Source organism: Hemicordylus capensis, chromosome 1 (assembly GCF_027244095.1).
Source record: "Hemicordylus capensis ecotype Gifberg chromosome 1, rHemCap1.1.pri, whole genome shotgun sequence".
Taxonomy (NCBI): Eukaryota; Metazoa; Chordata; class Lepidosauria; order Squamata; family Cordylidae; genus Hemicordylus; species Hemicordylus capensis.
The window spans coordinates 256,712,574-256,737,170 of NC_069657.1; the positions used below are offsets into that span (position 1 = coordinate 256,712,574).

At 41.5% G+C, this 24,597-nt stretch overlaps 1 protein-coding gene across 5 annotated transcripts in view; it reads right to left on the reverse strand.

Moving 5' to 3' along the window:
• MACROD2 (mono-ADP ribosylhydrolase 2) overlaps positions 1 to 24,597 on the reverse strand; it is a 1,527,488-nt gene that overhangs the window by 174,210 nt on the left and 1,328,681 nt on the right. For 4 of the 5 annotated variants that reach the window (XM_053284587.1, XM_053284586.1, XM_053284585.1 and 1 more), the window contains 2 exons: positions 15,114 to 15,155; positions 6,530 to 6,613 (listed from right to left, as the gene is read on the reverse strand). In XM_053284587.1, coding sequence (XP_053140562.1) covers positions 6,530 to 6,613; positions 15,114 to 15,155 — 126 coding nt within the window. The remainder of the gene's footprint in view (positions 1 to 6,529; positions 6,614 to 15,113; positions 15,156 to 24,597) is intronic. The other variant, XM_053284588.1, reaches the window with a different exon arrangement.

Consider the following 24,597-nt stretch of genomic DNA (forward strand, 5'->3'; position numbering starts at 1 on the left):
TTACAACTAGAGTTTGGCTGGCCACGGATTGGTGAACGTCCATGGAGCGATCTGGAATTTCTAATTGAAACCCTGGCCACCTTTAACTGCGGCTAGCCATTACATCTGGATCCAGCCATAGATAGAAAAAGAGACAATCTCATAAGCCTGGTATCTATAATGTGTCAAGACAAATGGAAGCTGTCAAAACAAAAATGCAATAACAAGGTCTCAACCAGACTAGAAAGGCTGAATTCCTTTAAGTATATTTTTGCATTAAAGAGTGAAAGTTTCATGGCCGTGTTTGCTGCTTGCTGCTCCCCAAAGGACTCTTTCTGCAGTACTTTATCTTCATTTAAATTGTTCTTTTCAAGAGATCTATAAAATTCACTCCATTGAAGAGCAATGATTTGACTGAATGCTAAAAATACCACTCTTTTTAAAATGGCTTTTAGAGCATCTGATACTTTTAGAGCTCTGTGAAGGGATGAATGTTTTGTGTTGGTATATTTTCCCTCTACAACATTGTAAATGGGGCTGAGGTTTATAGTAGGAAAATTAAATTACTGTCCATAGTGATATCACAGACAGAACTGCACTCAGAACTTTTCAGTTCAGAGGTGCTCTTAAACTAGCTCCAGAGAGGCCTTTGGGTTATATGAAAAAGTAGATCAGAATCTACAACTAGCATGGAATACTGTAGGAAGAGGCCTTCCATCAAGAGAATATTTAATTCCACAGTGCTGATTACTGACCAGTACGACCCCAAAATCTAGGCAAGCAATTTTCAGTTGCCAGTGCTTTTTAGCAAACCTACTCCAAATCTCTGCAATATTTTCAAATAAGCAAGCAGAAAAAACTGAGCAATGGTACTGTACCAGAAAACATTTTTATGTAAATAACCAACTGTCATATACAGGACCGACACACCTCCGAGCAACATTTTAAAACTCAGGAGCCCTTTTCACACATTTAGGAAGTGTGTACAATGAACATTAGGAGAACAGAACCACACCTTCGCACATTTGTCAGCTTTGAATGCACAGAGTTTATGAGTGCATAAGCTATATACATGAGCTGGTATCCTGAAAAATGCAGTATCCCTGTTCGCATAGAGACAACCTATGTACATACAGCTTGTGCACACAAATATTTTGCACACTTGAAAGATGGATGGAAGATAACAAGAGTGGAAAGCACGTGGAATCCCTTTCCCCTTCACACATTCATTGTACACACAAAGATCCCTGGCTTGCCTTCTTGGAACTCTGGACTCATTAGGTATTCAAGGCATGTTGGGATAGGTGCATCATCTTCTTCATGGTAGCCATGCACCTGTTTCAGATTGTGCATAACGTAGTGGTTTGGCCCACCTGGAGACTCAACTCCTGCTTTTGATATCAAGCACTTATCTATGCACAGCCTTGTTCAGCTCTGAGGCCAAAGTTTCCAAGATGGGTGGGAGCTGTCTGGAAACAAAAGATACCTTTGGTGTATGCCTAGATGGTACCAGTGACAATTTAAGCAAATGTCAGAAAGATTGGATTGCATTAAGAGATCTTTTCACATCAGTTGTTTTGTGACAGAAGAGAAAAAACACTGAAGCATCAATCTCTGAATAGACATCTATAGAGATGATTGGAAAATTCATAGTTCATTGACCTGTCAAGAAGGCTCTGTGCGCTCTGCAGTGCCTTAGATTCCAAGCAAACACAGGTGAAAGTCTGGCATAAAACTAGCTCTATCTCAGGGAGGTGAGAATACCCATTTGTCAGTAAACTTATGCCCCTTAGCTTCTCAACAGCATTTCACACATTTCATGTTGAACCTGAAAGCTAAAAGGCAAAGGGGTCAATCCACAACTGACTGTGTTAAAGATGATTTGCTGACCCTTGCTTCTAGTGATGATTGGATCATCCATCAAACACTTTTATATGCTAGCAAGGTAACATACAAACAATGAATCTATCTGTCTAATGGCCTAGTCTGAAGATTTGCTGTTAAAGCACATAAGTGCTTTGAATAAAGTGTACTAAAAGCGACACCTATGCAACATCATTAAAAATGCCACATCTGAGCAAAAATGGCATCACAGGTAGGGACACTACTGCAGATGTATTGAACTAAGTTGTCAGAGGCACAAATCCTACAAGCTGTATTAATATACAGAAAGGGGAAAAGAAGTAGTTTGCTTCTCCCTTTCCCAATGTTTTATTTTGGTTTTTAGACTGCTTCATCACAAGGCTTTGGGTGAATGACTGAATGCTCCAGCTCCAAAAGAGGTTGGGGAGGAGAATATTCAGATACCTTCTTGACTGAATTCAAAATAATACTTGTATAGACTGCCAAATGAAGATGCATAGCACTGCTGGTGTCAGGGGTGAGCATCATTGGGCAGCTGCCCAGGGCCCTTGGGGGTCTACTGTTGATCTGAGATCCCTGACACTACATCTGTGCCCATCGTCTTTGCCCAGAGGTGGCAGCGTGACTATCTCAAGGCCCACCCAGGTACGAGGAGACCAACGGTTGGCAGCTTGCTGAGCACTCCTTGAAACCTGGAGCCAGCTGTGAAGTACAGTGACCACTGAAAAAATTCCATTGAGGCTACTGCCCAATTGGAGAAATCTCCATTGATCAATTGGTCAGTCATTAATTGATTAAATTTGCATATATTTGACAGTGGGTAAACATAATAGTTCAATGCAATAAGGATTGTGAACAAATCCAGAGAACTGGTTTATTCAAACCATGGTTAGGTAACAAACCAGGATCTGAAACAACAATTTAAAACATAGTTCCTCAAATTTATACATAATGTAGAACTGCAGTGCAGTTTAATTCCAATGGAAAGCAGAAGCCTGGGGGGAGAACACATGAGTTTGTAGCTCTCATCAAGCTTGCTTTCATAATAGAAAACTATGGTTCCCATTGCAACAGAACCCGGCCAAACAACAGAGGCAAACATGACAGAGGAACTAAAATGCTCATCAATATCTATGTGTTGTTTTAAAGCATTCTAGCTCAAGAAAAAGAATAGGGTGCATTTTAAATACAGAAATGGAAGCTTTGCTTTTGCACATCTGTCAATCATAGAATATATTGCAACCAGCTTGCTTAGTAAAGTACAGAAACAATATCCTTTTGTGAACCTTCAGGCTCTCTTTAGCTGGAAGTGAAATTCTGACTAATGGCTGCTGCTTGGCACACGTTAGCAAATACGGACTTAGATCCTGCAGTTCAGGAATACATTTAATGTATGCATACAAGTTTAACCACTTCCTGAAGAGCAGTGACTGTCACATAATTGCAGGAAGAAATTCAATTACACATAGCTTCTGCCATTGTTTTATCCCTGGGCTCATGCTTAAGCAACACTGACTCCTTGCTCATTGTTGTCAACACATCAGCTTTGGAAACATCTACTCCTTTCTGTCCTGTAGGACTTTGGGGTACTGAGGTTAACTGTGGTGAAGAGTAATTTGTGGTCAGAGGCATATCTAGGGAAAATAGCGCATAGGGCAAACACTGAAATTGTGTCCCCTGTCCAAACATCGGACACCCATCTTTCAGATAATTTTACCATAATATCAGCTGAAAAATACAAGTCAAGCTCGTTAATATTTTAATATTTCAAAAACTATTTAGCAGTGGACATAGCCAGACCAAAAAATGCTGGAAAACTACAAATTTCAGTATGCTGGGGCTCGTGAAATACCCAAATACTATGTGGAGGTGTACTTGGAAAACTAAACAGAAGTGCCTGTCTAATTCCCTACTATGCATTGTAGCATCTTTATTATATACGTTTTAAAAATAAATGGAGAATTTGACTTTTCCCAGATACTCTGAAAATAATTAAAGGATATGCAGAGTAAACTGTATCACTGCTTGGAATATATTCTACTATTTCAGAAAGACAGTTAAAATGAGAGAAAGAGAGCAAGAAACGCCCAGTGGGCCTTAATATTAAGGATTTCACACTGATTCAAAGACAAACTCACCATTAATAGCCATATGATTAAGACATCACATTTAACTCACTTATCACAAGAAGCAAAGTAAGAGCAAATGAATACAATCCTAGCTCATAAGCTTCATCTCAGTATTCAAAAGCCCTGATTCTCTGTACATAGTGCTGAACTGAATATGTGTACAGTGACATATTATATTAAATTGATTTTTTTGTTGTTTACCTGCAGCCCCTTGGGGGGGCTTCCTAAAGGCCATGAGGGGGAGGGTCTGCAAAGGTTCCCTCTCCCCCCACTGGCCTCTTAATTCACCGCTGCAGCCCGTCCTGGGCTGAGGGCCTCACAGGGACCATTTGAGCATGTGCGGTGGCCATTTTTTAAAATATTGTTTTTAAAAAACCATTGCCGCTGAAAACAAATTGGCCACCGCTCATGCTCAATTGGCCTCTGCAAGGCCTGGCATGGCCATTTGAGCATGCATGGTGGCCATTTTGTTTCCGGCAGCCATTTTTTTAAAAAAATTTTCAATTTAAAAAATGGCGCCCCGGGCATGTGCCCTGCCTGCGCCACCCTAGATACGCCCCTCTTTGTGGTGATGAGTAAACAGGATCTGAAATGGGCCATGTGAAGTGGGTTTCGATCCTGGATTGTTCAATTTAACCACAGGGTGGGGGTGGGGGGTAGAGCGGAATTCACACCAGAAAAAGAGAGGGTGCATTTCTTCGTTTGCCTCCCACTTTGTCAACTACAGTTAGCAGAGCACCAGCTTTACATCTATACTGGCACCTGCTAAAAATGTTCCACTCCATATAGCTATTCAAAGCATAGGGACTCAGCACATAAATAGGCAACCCAACTCATGAGAAAATGCTGTTCTGAATTAGAATCATATTTCTGTGGGGAAAACACAGACTGACACAGGTAGTGAAATACACTACTAAGACTTCTATGTTATTATTGCCAATGTACTGGACCTATTAAAGGTAATCAATAACACTGCTACAACCAAATTGATACCTTCCAAAGGAATAAAGAGTTGCCATTTGATATAAGGGTTCTCTAAGCAGATTATTGATCTTGGCTTCCTGCATTCTATAGTCTTAACATTTTCACAACCAAGGCCCACCAAACATTTCTTTTCTTTTTTTTTAAACTGTTCATGTCCGTCGTCCTACTTTTGTAGTCGCTACTGAGCACAAGGCTTCTACACTTTTAACAGTTGCACAGAAGGGGGGATGGCTGATTCAGCTTAGGGAGCAGGGGTGCAGGCGGAGGCAAAGCTTGAAGAGCAACTCCTCACTTAACTCTTTTCTGGGGAGGACGACACTTGGAGGTGAGGAAAGCTCAGTAAACTGAGGTGGGAACTCCTCAAATGCTTAGGGAGCATCTGCATGGAGGGATGAGAAAAACTGTGCCAGCTGAAATGTCCTCTTCTACGTAACTATTAAAGGTACAGGACAGGAGGCCTGTATATCTGGTCATGTTCTTCCTAGATTTCTCTTTTTAATAATTGCTAAACAAGGGAGTCAAAGAAGCAAAGAAGCATTACATTGATGCCACTGCGGTGATTCACCTAAGGCCAGGGAGCAACCAACTTGTGGGTTTCAAACCATCAGTTGGGCCAGTGCTTTATGCAACTATTGTCCTCAAACTTCCTTACTTTGCAACACACCCATGAGACAACAGCAGAATCTTGCTTAGGAGAAGGTACTATGCCAAAGTACATTGCTTGACAATTGCAAGTCAACCCCTGAAGCCAGTTGCACTTTGCCTCTGCGGGAAACTCCAAATCCATGCATGAAGCTCCTGTGTGGGCACAGAGCTACAAACATGCACTAGAGCTCTAATATGACTAACGGAGATCCCATGCCTCAGTGGGTGACAGCTGGATAGACAAATCTACAGTGGACACATTGTGCATTGTGCTGCCCCTCAAACTGATGTGAACTAGAAATCCTTATGTGGGACCTCTGTATGTGCAGCAGAGCTCATGCTGAGTTGTAGATTAGCCTGTAAATCTGAAATCCAGCACACTGAAGTCAATGGAATGTACTTATCAGTAATTGCAAGACTGCTATTGTCATTGAACAATATGACTTTTTACTCCATGTCAGTCTTTATTAACGATCAACCATATCAACAGGCAGGAAGGAAGCATTCATTTTTGAAATTATGTTCATTATAACTGATTTGTTTTCTGGTCCTAAAAAGTTAGAAAAGGTTACATTCCGCTTTTCCAGTCCCAGTAAACTCTTCCAATCCCAGTAAACACATTAGAGCATCAGAGCATTAAAACCAGATGTCTCCACTGGTATTTCTCTCCTGCTAGAAGATAAATAACTTTTACACAACTTGGGGCCAATATTACACATGGGAAGGATAAAAGAAAGCTTGCTTGGCTTGCATAACCCTAGGGCCAAACAACACAATGGAGGGATAAAAGAAACGCATAGTAAATATAGACACTAAGAATATTTTAAAACAAATGGACTGTGGACTGCATAATTTAAAAATTAAAGGAAACCTTTCTTCGTGTAATGAAAAACTGATAAATGACTCCATGGAGGTTTAATCCCACCTACCCTCATTATCATCCTCCAGGTTCTCAGTTTGCTTTGCTTTGCATTTCACGGGTGAAGGAGACTGGCCTTTCTGCTCCATTCCCCCTGCAAGAACAAAGAATTAATAAATAGACACAATTTCCAAGTGGCATCATTTGTATTAAATATTAATGTGCGAGATATTGAAAGAAGAAATAGGCTGGAGCTCTGCGTTGCTTTCAGAGGAGAATACCTGTATATTTAAACACTGTGAAGATTGAATTCATAGGCTGTTTTCATGGCTGAGGACCTTAGGCTGAACTCTAAATGCCATATTTCAACAGAGACTAAACCTCACATATAAATCACCATACTCTTTTAATCCCTTCTGTAACTATAAAGTTTAATTATTTGCTCTGAGAAATGTCTTCTAGTGTAAGATCATAATATCTATTGAATTTACAGAGTTTCAAAACCTCTTTAAATTATACAGACACGGAATAGTGACCTCAGCTTGGTTGTGGAATGGAAGTAGTTATATTGGCATCAGCATTAAATTCAAAATAGTAGACTATCTAAATCTCAAGTTATCATCCATCAGTACAATTTCTAGCAACACGATCTTTTTAAAAAAAAGCCCCAACACACCTTGATTTCTTTTACTAGCTGAGAATTGGGAACTAATAATATCTGACAGGCTAGTAGTCCCCTTTAAATCAGTAGAAATTCTGTGCAAATAACTGTGCTGAAGACTATCATCTTAAATTGTTGCTTGGTAATGGCACTATATGTACATCTTTGTATATTAACATTGACAGTTGCATCAACAAGAGATTTTCAGCTGTCTGCTATGCAACAAGAATATATGTGGTCCTTTTCATAACTACTGAAAAGAAAATAGCAACCATAAGATAGTAATCAAGATCAATGGCCCTAAAGAATGAATAATGGAAAAATTATTATTATTATCAATAAAACATATATTTAATATCACAATCTGTCAGCCATGTACAAAACACAAATGTGAATACAGTCCTAAAGGATTTAATGCAACATTTCCTACATATGTGTATATTTTTATTGGCAGATTTGTATTGCTTTTTATTTTTCACACATCTCCAACATATAAACAACAATAAAACGAACACCCCCCCTTACCCATTCTAACCTACACCTATCTCCAAGACACATATCGGGAAAGAAGGAAAGAAATAATAAAAGGGCCTCAAAATGAAGAGAAGAAAGAAGAAAAGAGAGATGATGGAGGGAAGAAGAGATGAGAGATAAGCCAAGCCAGAACTAATGGAAGTCCTAAACTTCAGTATCTGACAAATCTACAAACATCTGCCAAATATACATACCATTTATATTCAAATAGTGGCAACCACTTGCTATTTTTTGCATTTAGGACTACTGCTTATATCTATGGAATAAACTGTGCCATGGGATCTGTGAGCTAGTGTCTTGCTTTTTCTTCACAAAGCTTTAAGCTAGGTGACAAAATCTAATTCAGTGTTCAAGCAATAAAATACCCACTCCTTCCAATGAAATGTATATAATCACCTATGAAGTCACTGCTTGAAACAGCAGTCAAAACTCAATCAAGAACATGCACATGCATTTAGCAAATAACATTGCAAGGTCTTTCCAGAGCATCTGGATTAAACAGAGAATACATCTAACACTTTATGTTTGTGTTTTTATGCAGTAAAATCAATAGCAATTATGGCTAAGATTGGGTTGTAAATTTTATCATGACTGGGTTGGAATGGGAAGACTCATACATCGTTCCTCCACACATAGGGAGAAGAGGAGAGTATCAATCCACTTTGCAAGGAACATTAACATATATGAGAGGATACTTTTTCCTGGAAAGACATAAGTTCAGCTGCCCTTGGAATGGCCTGGGCCTTCAACTCATCAACATAGGTTTATTTGTTTGTTTGTTTAAGGTTGGTGGGTGAATGGGTGGGATCTAGTCTCTTATTCTCAGACAACCTGGATAAGTAATGTGTATGCAGCAGGGAGAAGACAAGAGAAACTAGAATCACCAGCTGCAATCACCTTTTCTTAGGCCTTTTCTCTATCTCCATGCTCCTGCTTTGTGATAGGGAGTGTGGTCCTTCTTGGGGAAAGCTATATTCCTGGGCTTAGAGGAGTTAATAGCAGACAATTATCCACCTTTATTTGAGAATTCAGTTGAGAATTATTTGGGGTTTTCCCTGCCATAGATCACTGAGATGTTCTTCTGAGATAGCAGTTGGCATCCTCAACTTGAGAACCATCTAATCAGATTCTCAATGTCTATTCAATTACCTCTTACTATTGGTGAATATTTGAGCAATACATGCTTGTTTGGGGAATTATTATTTACATTGAAAGTAAACTTTATTATTCAGCCTGTGTATTAATATCACATGCCTATAATAATATATCTTTGATGACAGCTTGTATGAAATGATTTATATTGCACACTTAAAGAGTGTTGAGCTCTGCTGGATTAGATCAAAGGTCTATCCATACCAGCATTGCATTTTTTTCTACTAGTGGCTAGCCAGGTGCTTCTGGGAAGCACAGAGCCAGGGCACGAAGACCACAGATTTCCTCCACTCTTTATCCCTGACAACAAGAATTCAGAAACATACTGATTCGGAACAGGGAGGTTCCATTTAGCTATAAGGGTTAATAGCAATTAATAAATCTCTCCTCTGTGAACCTGTTCAATCACTTTTTAAAGCTATCTTAGCCAATGGCGTGTTGTTAGTGATGCAGTGGGCAGGAGTGGAGCCAGGCTGGCGGGACGGCCATGTGTGGCTGCCATGACAGCCCCCTGGCCCCTGCCCCCCACGTCTGATGTCAGATGCGCCCAACTAGCCATGCCCCCACGGCCCCGTTTGGAAAGGAGATCGGCCCACAGAGCTTTGAGCCAATGCAGCACAGGCCGATCTCTCTCCTAAACAGGGCCACGCGGCCCCGTTTGGGAGGGAGATAGATCAGCCCTGCTGTGTTGGCAGTGGGACCAGGAGCAGCTCGCCCTGCCTTTAAGGCAGGGAGAGTCACTCTGGCTGCGCTGCCGACGCAGCGCGGTTCGATTTCGGCTGCAAACAGGGCTGCCTAGCCCCATTTGGGACTGAAATAATGCCCCCATGTCTGACGTCAGACGCGGGGGCATGTCTGGGGCCGTGCTCGCAGACCTCGATTGGGCGCAGCCTGGGTTCTTTGAACCTGTTTGCCCAGTGCTGGCTCCGCCCCGGGCAGCGGGGAAATGATTGACTATCAAGCAGAAGGTTGCCGGTTTGAATCCCCACTGGTACTATATTGGGCAGCAGTGATATAGGAAGATGCTGAAAGGCATCAACTCATACTGCGTGGGAGGAGGCAATGGTAAATCCCTCCTGCATTCTACCAAAGAAAACCACGGGGCTCTGTGGGCGCCAGGAGTCAAAATCGACTCGAAGGCACACTTTATTTTACTTAAGCCAATGGCTATCACACTGCCCCTGCTGGCCATTTGGGTGACCAGGCAAAATTTCTGAAGGTAATTTCTAAGATCAATTTGAGACTATTGCAAAAGGCAAGGTATAAACTGAAAAAGAAACCAACCAAAAACAATAAAATGTGGGCATCTGCAATTCTTAAAGTATGACAAATTGTCGATTGTTAGCCTTGCTAACTTGGCAAAGAGGCACCTTTTAATGTGGTGATTCTCTTTATTTAGAAGAGAGAGAGTAACTGGCCCTAGCCACCCCCAGGACCTCCAGTGACTGTTGCTAGTGTCTATCTTGTGTTTTTCTTTATGTTGTGAGCCTTTTGTGGACAGGGATCCATCTTGTTTATTTATTATGTCTCTGTGTACAGTGCTCTGAACCATTTTTGGAAGGGAAGTATAGAAATCAAATAAATAAATAAATAAATAAAATAAAATAAAATAAAATTGTCTTTAACAATGGGGTGAAGAAAGCAGGCTAGCTATCCACAAATTATATCACTTGTTTCATAACTCAGAAAAAAGGAAACAAAGAATTCAGAATGTTTGATGGCATTAAGGAGTTCTGTAGATAGTTTGTGGAAAATCACAAATGTGATGTGTAATTTATTAATAGGCTATTAACAGATTTTGATAGTTGAAGGTGAGTGTGATGAAGTGCAAAATATGTTTTGGCATCATGGAATATTGCAAAATGTGAAAATATGCCAAATATTGGCATAATAACTAAAATTGAAAAATCTGCTAGCATACATAATTGGAAGAAATTCAGATCTGGTATAGTTATCTTTTTATAGCATTTGTGCATGAAATTCTGTTAGTAAATTAAGTGTATATTTAACATATGTTAATTTTCAGAAATGTCACCTAATACATATAAAAGCCAGGAAGTTTAAAAGATAAAATTGCTCTGTGCAAATTAAGTCACAAAATCTAGAGTTGGAAAAGATAAGTTGATAGATCTACTTTCTTATACTGATGCATCATATAATACACGGACAAAAGACATATTGGATACTGAACAACTGAAGTCCATAATATGTTTTAACTACATCTGTCCCTTTGATTCAGGCTAGGCCAGCAACATACTCCATGAAATACGATAGTGGTAGAGTGCTTTTTAATGAGCATCACAATATGCTAGCAGCTGCTAAAAGACAAAGGACTCAGGGGACAGGGGGAACCCACCAAATATTACTGGGTGAAATAAATGAGAGACATAATTGTTTTCAAGAAGATCTAGACTCCACTCAACATTAATGAAATACTGTTTGAACATACATCCCACCCACTGCAAATTAGCTTTTGCATTCTTGATTTTTTGTTTCAAAATAATGTAACTATTGTGTAAGAATTATTTTGCAAATACTGGTATTCTTTTTCCATTGCCTCTAATTAACTCCTAATGACAACGTGGACTCAAAATAGCAGAAATGGCTGTTCTCACCAAAGATTCTATTATGTATGTAAACATCCTGCTGTTCATCTGAGAAGAAAAAAACTCACACTCACCCGCATAGAGTTTACAAAGGTAATAAGATATGTGCCTTCCTGGGTGGCAGAGAAATGTAAAACAGAGACTGCATTTATCTCAGTATGCCATGCATTTGGTCACCTGTTATACCTTCATTAGAGCGCTGTTGGAATTTTTCAGGAGACTGAGATAAACCCAATGAAGACCTCCCCCCCCCGCCCACCTCCCAATGGCTTCAAATTAGGCTAAACTCAGGCCCTAAGTGAGATTGTGTCATTCTTTCCACTGACTCTGGATTAGAATGGAACTATCTGACTGAAAGGTACTTCAGTTCAAAACTGGAACACCAAGAACTTTTAAAGGCTATTTGGGGAAAATGAAGCACAGAGTATAGACAGCATGCAAGTAAGTAATGGCAGCACAGTAATTCATAAAGGTGGCCTGTAACTCAGAGATCCATCTGCTGGAAGCATGACTCACAAATGAAATGATCTGGAAGTTCATTAAAGATAAGAAGTGGCTAATTGCAGTCACAACCTCAAGTGTCTATTACTCAACTACTCCCTTCAGACACAAAAGATGCTCTTCAAATTATGTTAACATACAGAATGACTCCCTTCAATACTGAATACATGCATGCCTATGACACAAATGCAAATGTTTCCTAGGGTAATAATGTTAAGCTTAGACACTAATGGGACAGAGTTGCCCAAGGCCATACTGCTATAGGGCAAATTAAGGTCATACTAACTTTGGCAACACAGTGATTGGTGGTATATCAAACAACTATTTCCCCAAACAGAATTTGTTTATAAGAAACCTTGCAGAACCTCACTGTTTCTCAGGAAAGAGATGCACTGAACAGTAGGATGTTAACATGAACCCTACTGATCGGCACTCTTCTCTTCAAGAGAAGAGCTGATATGGAGCAAAGTATTTCAAGTGCCCAAACCAGTGGACCCAGATGCCTCTCAAAGGCATTTCCTCCTCCATTCCATTCATTTGCTGCTGTTTTCATACCATCCTATCCCAAGTGGCAATGCCTACCAAGAAAGGAAGGGAGGCACCTCATTACAGCTGCAAGGCCCTGTCTAGACATGCTTTCCTTAAGGCTTGTCAAAGGCTAGGCATCTGTTCTCTCTAACTACTGCCTTGCCTCTTATAAATATCCCAAGGAGATGGCTTGTCTTGTCTTGCCCTCTACTCAGGCTATGTCAATGCCTGTGCTGGGTACCTCTAGGAAGTGCAAACTGCAAAGACTTCCCAAGTTCCAAGTCTTTAGGGTTCTTTCAGACAGTGGCCGGTATTTAGCACAATGTAACACCAGTGATAGTGAGCTGCTGGAGCTGCTGTGCATATGGAAGTAGCCCTGGTGGTGTCGTGCAAGAGCACGATTGTACCAGTACTTAAAACAGCCTGCACACAGTTGTGCATCATGACTTCCATTATTTTCAATGGAATTTGCTCTGCACAGCTGTGTGGGGGCTACTTTGAGCATTTGCCAAAGAGTACTCTTGTTGAACGCCAACGCGGTTGCCCTCCACATTTGCAGCAGCTCTGCTAGATCCCTAACACCAGAATTACATGCTGATATATTCCAAAATCTGCACAAACTGATGATGACAAATAACATCCATACAAAGTATAAGGAATCATGAAATATTCTTAATGCCACCTGCTAGCAATCTGCAGCACTTCATAAATAAACTGTGCCTTTTCAAACTCCTTTTATTCTAGACAAAAACACAGTGGCTGACACCCTAACTTCTGAAGTGTGCATGTAAATAACACCTCCCAGCATGCATCAGGACCACTGCATTACTCCCTTATGCACGTGTTTTTGTGCAATGGAGCCAGTGTACACTTCTCCTGGAGTGCTCTGCTGAACTCGAGAAGCCCTCTGTTGCAGCGGAAACACATCGCTTAGGGGAGTGATGTGTTTCTATGGTGACAGAGGGTAGGAAAGTGCTCTGAGAGGAATGCCCACTGGCTCGGTTGCATAACAAATTGCCAACAACTACAACAAATATGTATATACCGCTTCTCAACAACGGTTTCCAAAGCGGCTTATGTAGAGAAATAATAAATAAATAAATAAAATGGCTCTCTGTCCCCAAAGGGCTTGCAATCTAAAAATGAAACTTGACACCAGCAACAGTCACTGGAGGGATGCTGTGCTGGGGGTGGATAGGCCAGTAGCTCTCCCTCTGCTAAATAAAGAGAACCACCACTTTAGAAAGGTGCCTCTTTGCCCAGTTAGCAGGGGCATCAAATGGCACTAAAAATATGCCATTGTATGTCGTGTGGATTGTTGCATGGATTTTGTGTGTATGTTGTGTGGATATCTCATTTTATTTATTTTCACAATTTGTACCGAAGTTGGAACTGATCACTGTTTGGAAGAGCCCCCGCTCTCTGAGTTCACATGGAAAAATTTTGTTCTTTCTGTTTGACAGGGGCAATGCGTCTGGTTCTATAGCTCCAGCTTAGCGTGCCTGATGGCTCACTGAGTGATGACATGCCTGTGGTGAGCCCCGACCCATGTCTAACAGAAGGAGAGCAGATGTAGCGCAAAACATTCCAGTCTAATGGGCTAATTTTGCATGGACTTGTAGCATAGCCTAATTGGAATTAGTATAGTTTCAGAGGTTGCTGAGAAGAGGAAACATGAGTGTAGAATTCATTGAAATGGTTGAAACCTTTTCCTTTTAAATTAGTAATTTGAACTACAATTCACAAGCAGCTTATTTTGAAGTAGCCTCTTCACTTATCGACAACAGCACTATTTTAATGTGTCCTTTGGTTTAAAAACCACATGCATTTTGTATATGAGCACATATACAGTCGTGATAATGCAAAGTTATAACTGGGAAGGTTTCCCTGGATTTTAGAAAGAGGATTTTTAGGAGTGGAGAGATAAATGTATAAATGTATATTTGTGTTGCAGAGCTGACATTTGGTTCACATTTGTTGCCCACAGGCTATGGAGTTGTTGAATCCTCACTGGGCATCAGAAGTAAAGTCGATTGCTAGGCAGCAGGGGGGAACACAGATCCCTATAGCATGGCTGTGGAGCAGCAGAACTGAAGGGAGAGGCCCACAAAATGTTTTCAGTAAGATCTCATCCGGACTGAACACATTATTGGCATACCACCTGAATTCCAATGTAATGTTTGGCATTCATGTAATGGCATTTTGACGTCATTCTGTGAGCTTGTAGAAATGAAACATGAGTTATCCTTGTCAGTTTTTCCAGGGATTGTCCTGTGAACAAGCTCTTATATGTCTCTCAGAATATGCTCACATGATTGTCCCTGGAAAAGTAATATAATTAATGCATTCTGATACAACTTCTCATATTTATGCATACACTGAGATGCACGAAGATTCATTGTGTAAATAGAATTAGGGCATGGTTTTCATATATTCATTCCATATCCAGGAGCAAGGGGGGGAAATCCCCCTGAGTAACTAGCTATGCTGAAGTGAGAGAAAATCGCTTCTGAATCCTTAGTATAGCCATGAAAGCAAATCACATCATCTGAGAAATTGCAAAAATTTGCTAGCATCATCACGTGTTCTGGCTATGTCCAACATGCTTGTGACTGATTTCAACATCAAAAATAAGATTCAGCAAGAAAGGTATAAACTATATGTTGACTGACCTGCATTCTTATTCATTTCACTCTCTTCCTCATTGTCCTCATCTGTCAAAATCAATTGGGGTAGGGGGGATCATGATTAAGTATATGAGTCACATGACTTTTGAAAACAACACTTAGAAGTTACTCACATTCAATATTTAACATTTACATTTAAGAAAAAGAAAACTTACGATAGTATGTTATTTAGACATGAAAACATGAGTAGCTATGCCATATCATCAACATTTCTGTTGTTAAGTTAAAAGTCAAACACATTACACTTTACGTGTCAAGTTCAGAGTTCCTAAAGTAAAGTAAAGTGTGCCCATTTCAACTCCTGGCGCCCACAGAGCCCTGTGGTTTTCTTTGATAGAATTGCCTTCTCCAACTTCCCATAGTTCCCATCATCAGCATATTCCTTTATTGCAGCTGCCCGATATAGTACCAGTGGGGATTTGAACTGGCAACCTTCTGCACCATTAGGTGGCTTTTGTTAAATGCTGTTTTGCTTTAGGCCTAACTGAGTCATAAGCTACTGGCTGAATCTTAGGACTAGTAAAGTTGAACTTGGCAATCACGTTAAAGCAATAAGTGCATTGTTAAACATACTGCCTTCAATTACATTTATCGGCAGGAATTTGGGATGCAATTCTCTAGCATTTAGTTTGCACAACTTCTATTTACTTTAATGGAGATTTAGTAAAATTAAATTCTACATTGTTGGTCCTTTAAATATGTATTTAATTCCACATTATTCAAGTTCACAAAAGAAAGAGAAAGGCATCCAAGTAGGATTCACAAGTTACTCAGGAGATACTACTATGATTAGTCCTCTTTAACAGCAAATGTAAGTACTGAAGATTTATGGTGTACCTTTCAATCCATTCTAGGAGGGTTGCACTGACATTAGATTTTACAATATCCAGATTCTGGGGATCAGGACCAAATTAAATGCCACATTAGACATGCTAGGAGAGTAATAAATAGAAACTGCGGGGTGATCTGAATTGGGACCACAGTATGTTGGAGGCCTTAATCCTCTGCCCCATCACAATCCTGATTCAGACCTCCTCTCACCACAGCTATCTGTCCCAGGATGGAATCTATCATTAGTGCCAATGAGAGCTTTCCTCTGGGGGCAACCAGTCAATGTGGGACCCACAATGTGGATCAAGACAAAACTTGATCCACATCATGGTCTCAAACTGGATTTCTTCCCCCATTTTGTACAGAAAATTTAAGCATATCAGTTCTAATAATGTGCATAACATAACATGTAGTTTGGACTCAGACTGTAAATCTAATGTACATACATACAGTTGTTAAACTCAAGAGGACAATCTTGATAGCATGTGCCATTTCTGCAGGTACCACACAATTTGCTTTCAACTGTTGGTTTTGCTTTAGTTTTGTTTCTGGTTCAACCAGGGTATCATTTTATTATCTTTGCATTTAGGTACAGTCAGAAAAGTGATGATGATTTGAGTAGAGTTTAGTATGATATATGTTTTCTTAGTGGGGGGAAATCTTGGTAACATCATGATATGTGAGAAAGGGAAGAATTATTACATTAACATTCCATGTAGTCACTGTCAAGAGGATCACACTACTATCTTTAAAATGAGATATTCAAGTTGTTATTACCACATTGGTTCCATTTCCCAAAACATCTGAATTCCTGCTTCCATTAGTAGTGATGTTGGCTCTCAGGGCATGCTTGGGGCCAGCTTGAACATCGCTTACAAACAGGAATTGCAGATATGAGAAACACATTCAAATACGTGCTAATAAAATAAAGTCTGAAACAAGGCCCCAGTTTGGCTTATTCCCTGTTAGAATCGCTCATGCTTCTGAATCCCTGCTAATAAGGTTATGCCCACGCTATATTAGCAGGAATTGAGAAGCAGGAGTAATTCTCAGAGAGAGAGAACCCAGCAGACCTTGTTTCAAGGAGTAAACTAGCCCATGTTAGATGTCAGGCTGTATACCAGTTCAGGAAAAATAAACGTTTTGTCCAGTTAATTCAGGTTCAGTTTGCCAGCGGAGGGTCAAAATAAATCCATACTGAGAATCGGATTGAAACATAATTTTTTAAAATCGAAGTATGAACAGGTTTGATGCACTTGACTTCAGCAATGCGCTTTATGTGGGACTGCCTTTGTATGTAGTCTGGAAACTCCAGTTGGTACAGAATGCAGAAGCCAGGTTGGTCTCTGGGTCATCGCTGAGAGACCATGTTACTCCTTTGTTGAAAGAACTACACTGGCTGCCAATAGGTTCCGGACAAAATATAGAGTACTGGTTATAACCTATAAAGCCCTAACTGGCTTCAACCCTGGGTATTTAAGAGAACGTCTTCTTCATTATGACCCTCACCGCCTGTTCAGGTCGTCTGGAGAGGTCTGTCTCCAGTTGCCGCCAGCTTGGCTGGCAGCCACAGAGGGACAGACCTTCTCGTTTGCTGCCCTGAGACTGTGGAATGCACTCCCTACTGAAATTCACTCCTCCCCATCTGGGATAATTTTTAAAAAGCACTTGAAAACCCACCTCTTCAGCCAATTTTTTTCACTTTTTTAAATTTTTAAGTTTTTTCACTTTTTAAAATTTAAGTTTTAACCTGTTTTTAATTTTTAGATTGCATTAATTGTTTTAAGATTTTTGTGTATGTTTTAATGTGTTTTATGTTGTTGTTAACTGCCCAGAGACGAACATTTAGGGTGGTGTACAAATTTGACAAATAAATAAATAAATAAAATAGTATCATGACCACAGTTCCTGTTTGTATGTAACATCCAAATGGTCCCCAGGCAAGCTTGATTTGTGCCTAGCTCATGTCACATGCACTGTGTAATCATACTACCAATAGCTGCATATGGCTGTGAAACTTGGACTCTGAAGAAGGCAGATAGGAGAAGGATGGATGCTTTCAAGATGTGGTGTTGGAGGCAATGCGTATCCCATGGACAGTGAGAATCACAAATAAGGAAGTTTTAGATCGAGTTAAACCAATAATATCGCTAGAAGCCAAGATTACTAAACAAAGACTGACATATTTTGGTCATGTCATGTGAGCTGATTCACTCGAAAAGACAATTATGCTGGGAATGATCAGCGGAAGAAGGAGATGGGGACAGCCTTGTACTTGGTGGCTAGATATTATTAAAAATGACAGCGGAATGACCACGGTGGAATTAAAGGAAGCTGTACAAGATAGGATGGCATGGAGTGGATTGATCCAAGAGTCGGACACAACTGAATGGACAAGAAGCCTGACACACAATCACCCTTCTCCTCCTATATCACTATGTCAGGAATTACAAAGAGGATTGTCAGAAGGTCTCCAAGGGAAAAGAACTCCAAGGAATAGTTAGGGCCAAACTACATGTGTTACCAGGAGATATATGAGTAATCTTCTCTCCCTCACCAAGGGAAATCCAAGCTCAGGTGACTGCAAATTTGATTGGAGCAGTGATATTGGTGGAGCAGTGATATTGGAAGAGTGCAAGCTTTCCCTGTGGGTCATTTTTGTGATAAAAACCACTACCTGAACCACTTTTTCATTTAGGCGTTGTTGCGTTTCCTGTCTCCCTTCAAGTGGGAAAGCAGCTGGGGAGGGAGTAATTTTGATTGTGGGGCCTACAGGGAAAGGGGTACACAGCACAACCTTTCCCAGCATCACCTCTGTAATCAAATTAATTGTTCTGCAAACCTGCATGTCCTTAAAAAAAATTAAACACTAGGAGATCAATCACACATGTCGTTTAACCCTTGTTTGACCCTCAGAAGCGAATACTGGCAACTGCTGCCTCCCAAAAGCAGCCAGTGATTTGGTGTGAAGATCTTATTGATCCCAGGTTTATGGGAAATGTTAATACATAACATTCATCAAGAGGTTTCACATTATTGTATTGTATTATTTATTTATTTTTGCAAGAAAAAAGATTCCTCCACCTAGTAAGCTAGCATGCCAAAGAGAGACGGCTGAGCTGCAGCCTTTCTCCTTGCCATGTTAGTTTTTATGTGGAGGGAATTCTTTTTATGGAGGAACCTAAAGTCATTTGAGCCAGGACCAGCAGCATGAACAACACAGGCCAGACACAGTTGATCATCCAAGTAGTAACTAGGTTCTGATTGTGGGAAACCTCAGTGAACAAATAAACACTCTGGATCAAAATGGTCAGTACAAATTCAAACTACAGATGGCACATAAAGCTAGATTCATTTGGGAGAAGAGTATTCACAGTGGATGAATTAGGACATAAGATTCCAGTGGATCCTACTACTACTTCTCGAAATGCCTCAGCATTTCTTCTCAGAAAAATACCTCAGCATAAAAGATGCTTGATGACAACTGTGGCAAAATTAATGGTACAGTCATTCTTCACCAACCACGGGTTTTCCAATCACGGATTTGAGTATCTGCGACTGGGAAACTGTGACCGGTCTTGCCAATTATGACCCAAGAATCCACGGTTTGGTGAGGTTTTTTGGAAATCTGGGAGTTGGGGGAGGGTGATTTCTGGGGGTCGAGGGATGATTTTTTCCTATTTTTTTAAAATTGTATTTTGCAGTCCTTTCATGACTGTGATTTCCTTAACCCCCTATTTTCAATGCATTCCTATTGCTTGTCAACCGTGAATTCACCATCTGTGAGGTTTTCCAGGAAGAGAATCCTCACAATTGGTGAGGAATGACTGTAGTCAGTTAATGGAGAAATAGAAAAGTATTTTCTAGTCAGCCATGGTTTGGGAAGACCAAAGATATTCTACGGGGAATATTTCCTATCAGATTAAAAAATAGGATAATACCTCCTGACATCTTTCTCTAATGTTGGTACCCTATTGCGGTGTATGCTGAAAATACGGAGAACCAGTATAACAAGCCTTTTAAACACAGATCAATGTATATCTAGTAAGCTGGAAAGAAAAAGTTGTCTTCTCGTTCCTCTCCTGTTTTTTGCCTTTTTATATAATCTCTTTTTATACACCATATTTGCTATATCAATACAAGTACTAATATGTAATGTGAACTTTTGTATGGTGCTTAAGCACGTAAGAAGTGACTATACTGTTTCAATTTACATATGTTTATCAGCATTAAAGATTAAAATAATTATCTGGCACAAGGTATGCTACTTACTGTTGGCTTTTGTCTTTTTAATGCTTGTTCTTATTACTTGGTAAAAATCTGGTATAATAAATAGTATTAAAAGGTAGACTGCCATATCAGCTTTACTACTGAGAGTTGACTGCCAATGCAGTATAATTAATAGGCCTGTACTGTCCTGTGTAATTATCATTAATAGGCCTGCACTGTCCTTTATTTCATATTATGTTAGCTACATGTATTATGTATTAATAATACAGGTATTATGTAGGTAACATAATACATTCTCAAAACAATATATACATGGAAAATGAGAATGGCTTGGTTCATAAGTAATCTCAAAGCATGGGTTGGTACACGGTTCCCTGTAACATGGATTTCCAGGTGATGTTGACCACAACTCCCATCATACCAGCTGCAATGACTTTTGGCTGAGCATGATGGGAGTTGTAGTCAACAACATCTGGGAATCCCTGTTACAGGGAACACTGGTTGGTATTACAAGAATGATCATCCTGCTCACACACTCTCTTCTCCCCTTGCACACCTAGATTCCCTCCTTGCCAGCATTGCTTGCCTAGATTCCCTCCAACTCCCGAACAGAGCCTCAAGGCTCCATTCGGGAGCCAGACCATGCCTAGCAGGGAAGAGCCACTCCTGGCTCTGCTGCGAACTCAGCACCAGCCTTAGTTTAGCTCCCGAAGAGGCCGCGTGGCCCCCACTCGGGAAATAATCCCGCACCCCCGCATCTGATGTCAGACACAGTAGGCGTGTTGGGGCCATGAGGCATAGCCCCTGATTGGGCAAAGCCCAGATTCTTTGAACCCGTTGGCCCAATGGTGGCTCCACCCTTGTTTTTAGCATGCTAGGAGAGAGACATCCCATCTTACAGCTCCAAGAAAGGTGGTTTTGCTTGCTTCCTCCCCTCCCCCATGTGTTAATAAGTTAAAATGAACAGCTTTGATGATAGACTACTTTTGCCAAGGATTAATTAGATGGGGATTGTTTTTGGCTCCCTGAAATGCTAAAGGAATATGAGCATATTTTGGGAGACTCCCCCTGCAATTGTAGACAGGTAACTCTAGTCAGGTCACAGGCCATAAGGATGGGGTGTTTGGATTTGGGAAGAAGAGATAAAGTTAGGCTGGAAAGTGGCAGGGTGGAAATACTTGCTCTTTCCTTCCTAGCCTAACCTTTGAGATTTGGAAAAGGTCATACATTCTTTCACAAAGATGATGATGACTGATTTTTGTTTTGGCATTAGGTGTGGTGGGGCTGTGAAGCTGGGAGGGAACAGGCGGCGGCTTTATCATCCTCCTCACCCTCCAGACAAATCACGAGTGCTTCAGCCACAGGGCCCATCATCGCCAGTTCATGTAGACCAAGCTGCATCTCCTCGGAGGAGCTTCTTTGTGCAACAGAGAGTGGTTGTTGCTGTCAGTGGCGGCAGCCAACCGCTTGGGGCTTCTCTCCTGCTGCTCCTCAGCCATAGGAGGGGGTGTGGAGGAAGACGGGGGGTGCGCCACAAGCACCACGTTTCGAGGAGGGGGGGGAGTCCACCCCAGGACGAGCAGCAACCCGCACAGAACACGCAGGCAGGGCTGGCCCCAGAAGGCAGCACACCGCCCACTCCAGCCCTCTTCCTCCTCCACTGCAGGATGAGGAGGGAGAGGGCGGGGTAGAGGGTGCACTTGACCGGGAAGCTCAATTTGATGGGGAAGGATGGATACCCCTTTACCTCTGGCAAGCAGGCGGGTGGGTGGGTGGGTGGTGGCAGAAGAAGAGGAGCTGTGTGGCCATGCCTCTCCAAGCAGCAGCAGCCACCTCTCCTCCTGCGGCCGAGAAGGTGGTGGTGGTGGTGCTGCTACTCCTGCCCCTTGCCCCTGCAGGGTGGCTCTTCTGGGCTGCGTGCCCCGGCACAGGACGGCCATCCTCCTCGCCAGGCTCGGTGTGCACATGGCGGCTCAGCGCCTCATCCTCTCTCTTTGGGAGTTTGTGGAAAAGACACTGCCCTGCAATGCACAGGCGCCGGCATGGAAGCAGTGCTGCCGCCGCCTGCCTCCAGGAACTTCTTTGTTTAGATAAATTATGGCCTTGAGAACCAAGAAGGGGATTAGCAGCAGATGAAAGCTTATTTATAATGATGAAGTTGATCGTAGGTTTTTTTTGGCGGCGGCGGGGGGGGGGTTGACTCCTAGTCACGGACCGGCACTCAACCCTCTGCAGACTGGCAGCGGTCCCCAGACAAACCGTGTTCTAGTTAGTTCGACTTTTATCCAGACATTGAAGGTGTTGTGATCTGGATGTGCTTGTTGATTCAGTCTACTCTGGTTTCAAATATTTTATACTGTTCGCAGGAATCAGTTCAGCCGGCGTTGATCACTTTGCTGGCATCTCATTGTGAGGGGTGTACGTGTGTGGGAGAAGTGCTGGACAGACAGTGTGCCTCTGGTCATTTGCTTGATCTTCACACAAGCATTCTGCGAGTTTGTGCTCGCCTGCGTTCCTGGCAGAGGAGTGGTGGCCATTCTAGCCTTCAGTGTGCCATGTGCCCACACAAGCGGCAGCATGGCAAAGACAAGAGCTGGGAGCGGCAGGACTTCCTCCCTCCTGCATCCCAGGGTGCCCTACGGCACAAGCACGGCAGCTGCTTGCATTAGAGCAGCCACTGCACTCAGCGTGGCCACTCCTCCCCCTGCTCCAGCTCACTGCCAGAAATGGCAGCAGGCTGCGGGGGGGAAGCCTTTTGACCATTTCCCTCTCTAACAGGGATTCCCAGACATTATTGGCTACAACTCCGAGTCCCAGCATCACCCACTGCAGTAGCCTTTACTTGGGGGCTGTAGTCAACAACATCTGGGAATCCCTGTTAGAGGGAATATTGCTTTTGACCCAGTGGTAATTGTGCACATGATTGCCTGCCAAAGCTAAACAAGCTTCAGGTTTGTTTAACTTCAGTAAAAAGTCGGGTCAAAAGGTCGGGCTAGTGGGTGTGGAAGCACTGGGATCGGGAGCAATCTGGGTGCTCCACTCAAGCAGCCCAACCCAGGCTGGGCTGCCCTAGTCTGAGTTGGGCTGCTCGTGTGAATAGCCTCTGTGACTACTTGTCACATGAAGGTCAGTATTTTAACAGTATTTTTACCCTGTCTTGATATACATAATGTGCAAGCATTAGTCTCTCCACCCAAGTTGGCTTACTTTTTTCAGCTGGAATATACAAAGCCACAGCCAACAAATACTCTGGGATATCTTCTCAGAGTCCACTTATGTATAAACCAATACATTATTTCAACAGAACAACTCAACAAAGGCACAAGATTCTGTACTAAGAAGAGATTGCTCATGTTTTCATATCCTCGGCACCCTTAAAGAAGAAGAGCAGCTGCTTCTTGCATTGCCAGATCTCATCTTTCATCTACTTTCCCAACACTTGTTTTGTCTTTCTCCAGTTTCTTTTTCATCTCTCTCCCCCCCATTCAGTCACAGTTCTCTTGTTTCTGCTCCTTCAATTCCCATCAATTCCCAGATGTCTCTTCTTTCATTCCCACCTTAGCTGCTATCCCACTTGCCCTTCTTTCACATCACATCTGTATATCAAGATAGGACTCACATGTGTTTGCATGCAAATACTTAGAGATGCAGAATGGAAAATGACATCAGTCTACACAATCTGTTGTACTTAACAGCCTGGTCAGATAATTAATAGAGAGGCAAAGGGTTATGCAAGAGGAACAGTAGAGCTGATATATCTTCTTTGATGCCTTCATTTAAAGAACAAAAGACTGCAAAACATGTTAGTACTTACAGTACTCTTTCTTCATGCTCTGCTGCTGAGTTTATGTACTATTATACAAAAGGTATCCTGCTGAAAAGTATCTACATAGCACATTTAACTAGCAGGAGCATCAAGATCCACCTATATGGTTTTTGCTCATGTATTAATATTATTGTACCACTCAAGAAACTGCAAATCATGATAACATCTTATTAAACTTTGGGGATTTCTCAGCATCAGCCAGCTACTTCATAAGTTAACTTGATTCTTTTAAAAAATAGATGCCATCAGGTTGTTAAATCGGTACAGCAAAAAACCTAATTCTTAAAAATTGAAAGATACCACAGTAAAAATAGTGTGTCCAAGTCCTTATCTGTCCCAGTACATATGTAACTTACTCCATACATTGCTTCATATCTATTTTTTGCGTTTCTGCTATGGTTTCAGAACTAAACCAAAGGAGAAAATAATAAAGACTGCTATCCCGTCACCATCTTAACCTATCTCCCTGCTATGGTTTAATATAATCACAGTATATCCTTGTGGAATTCTGCACCCATCCAGATTACAACAAAACTGAGATCTGAGCAACATGTTTTAGTCCCACTTCACCATTTCTGCTTG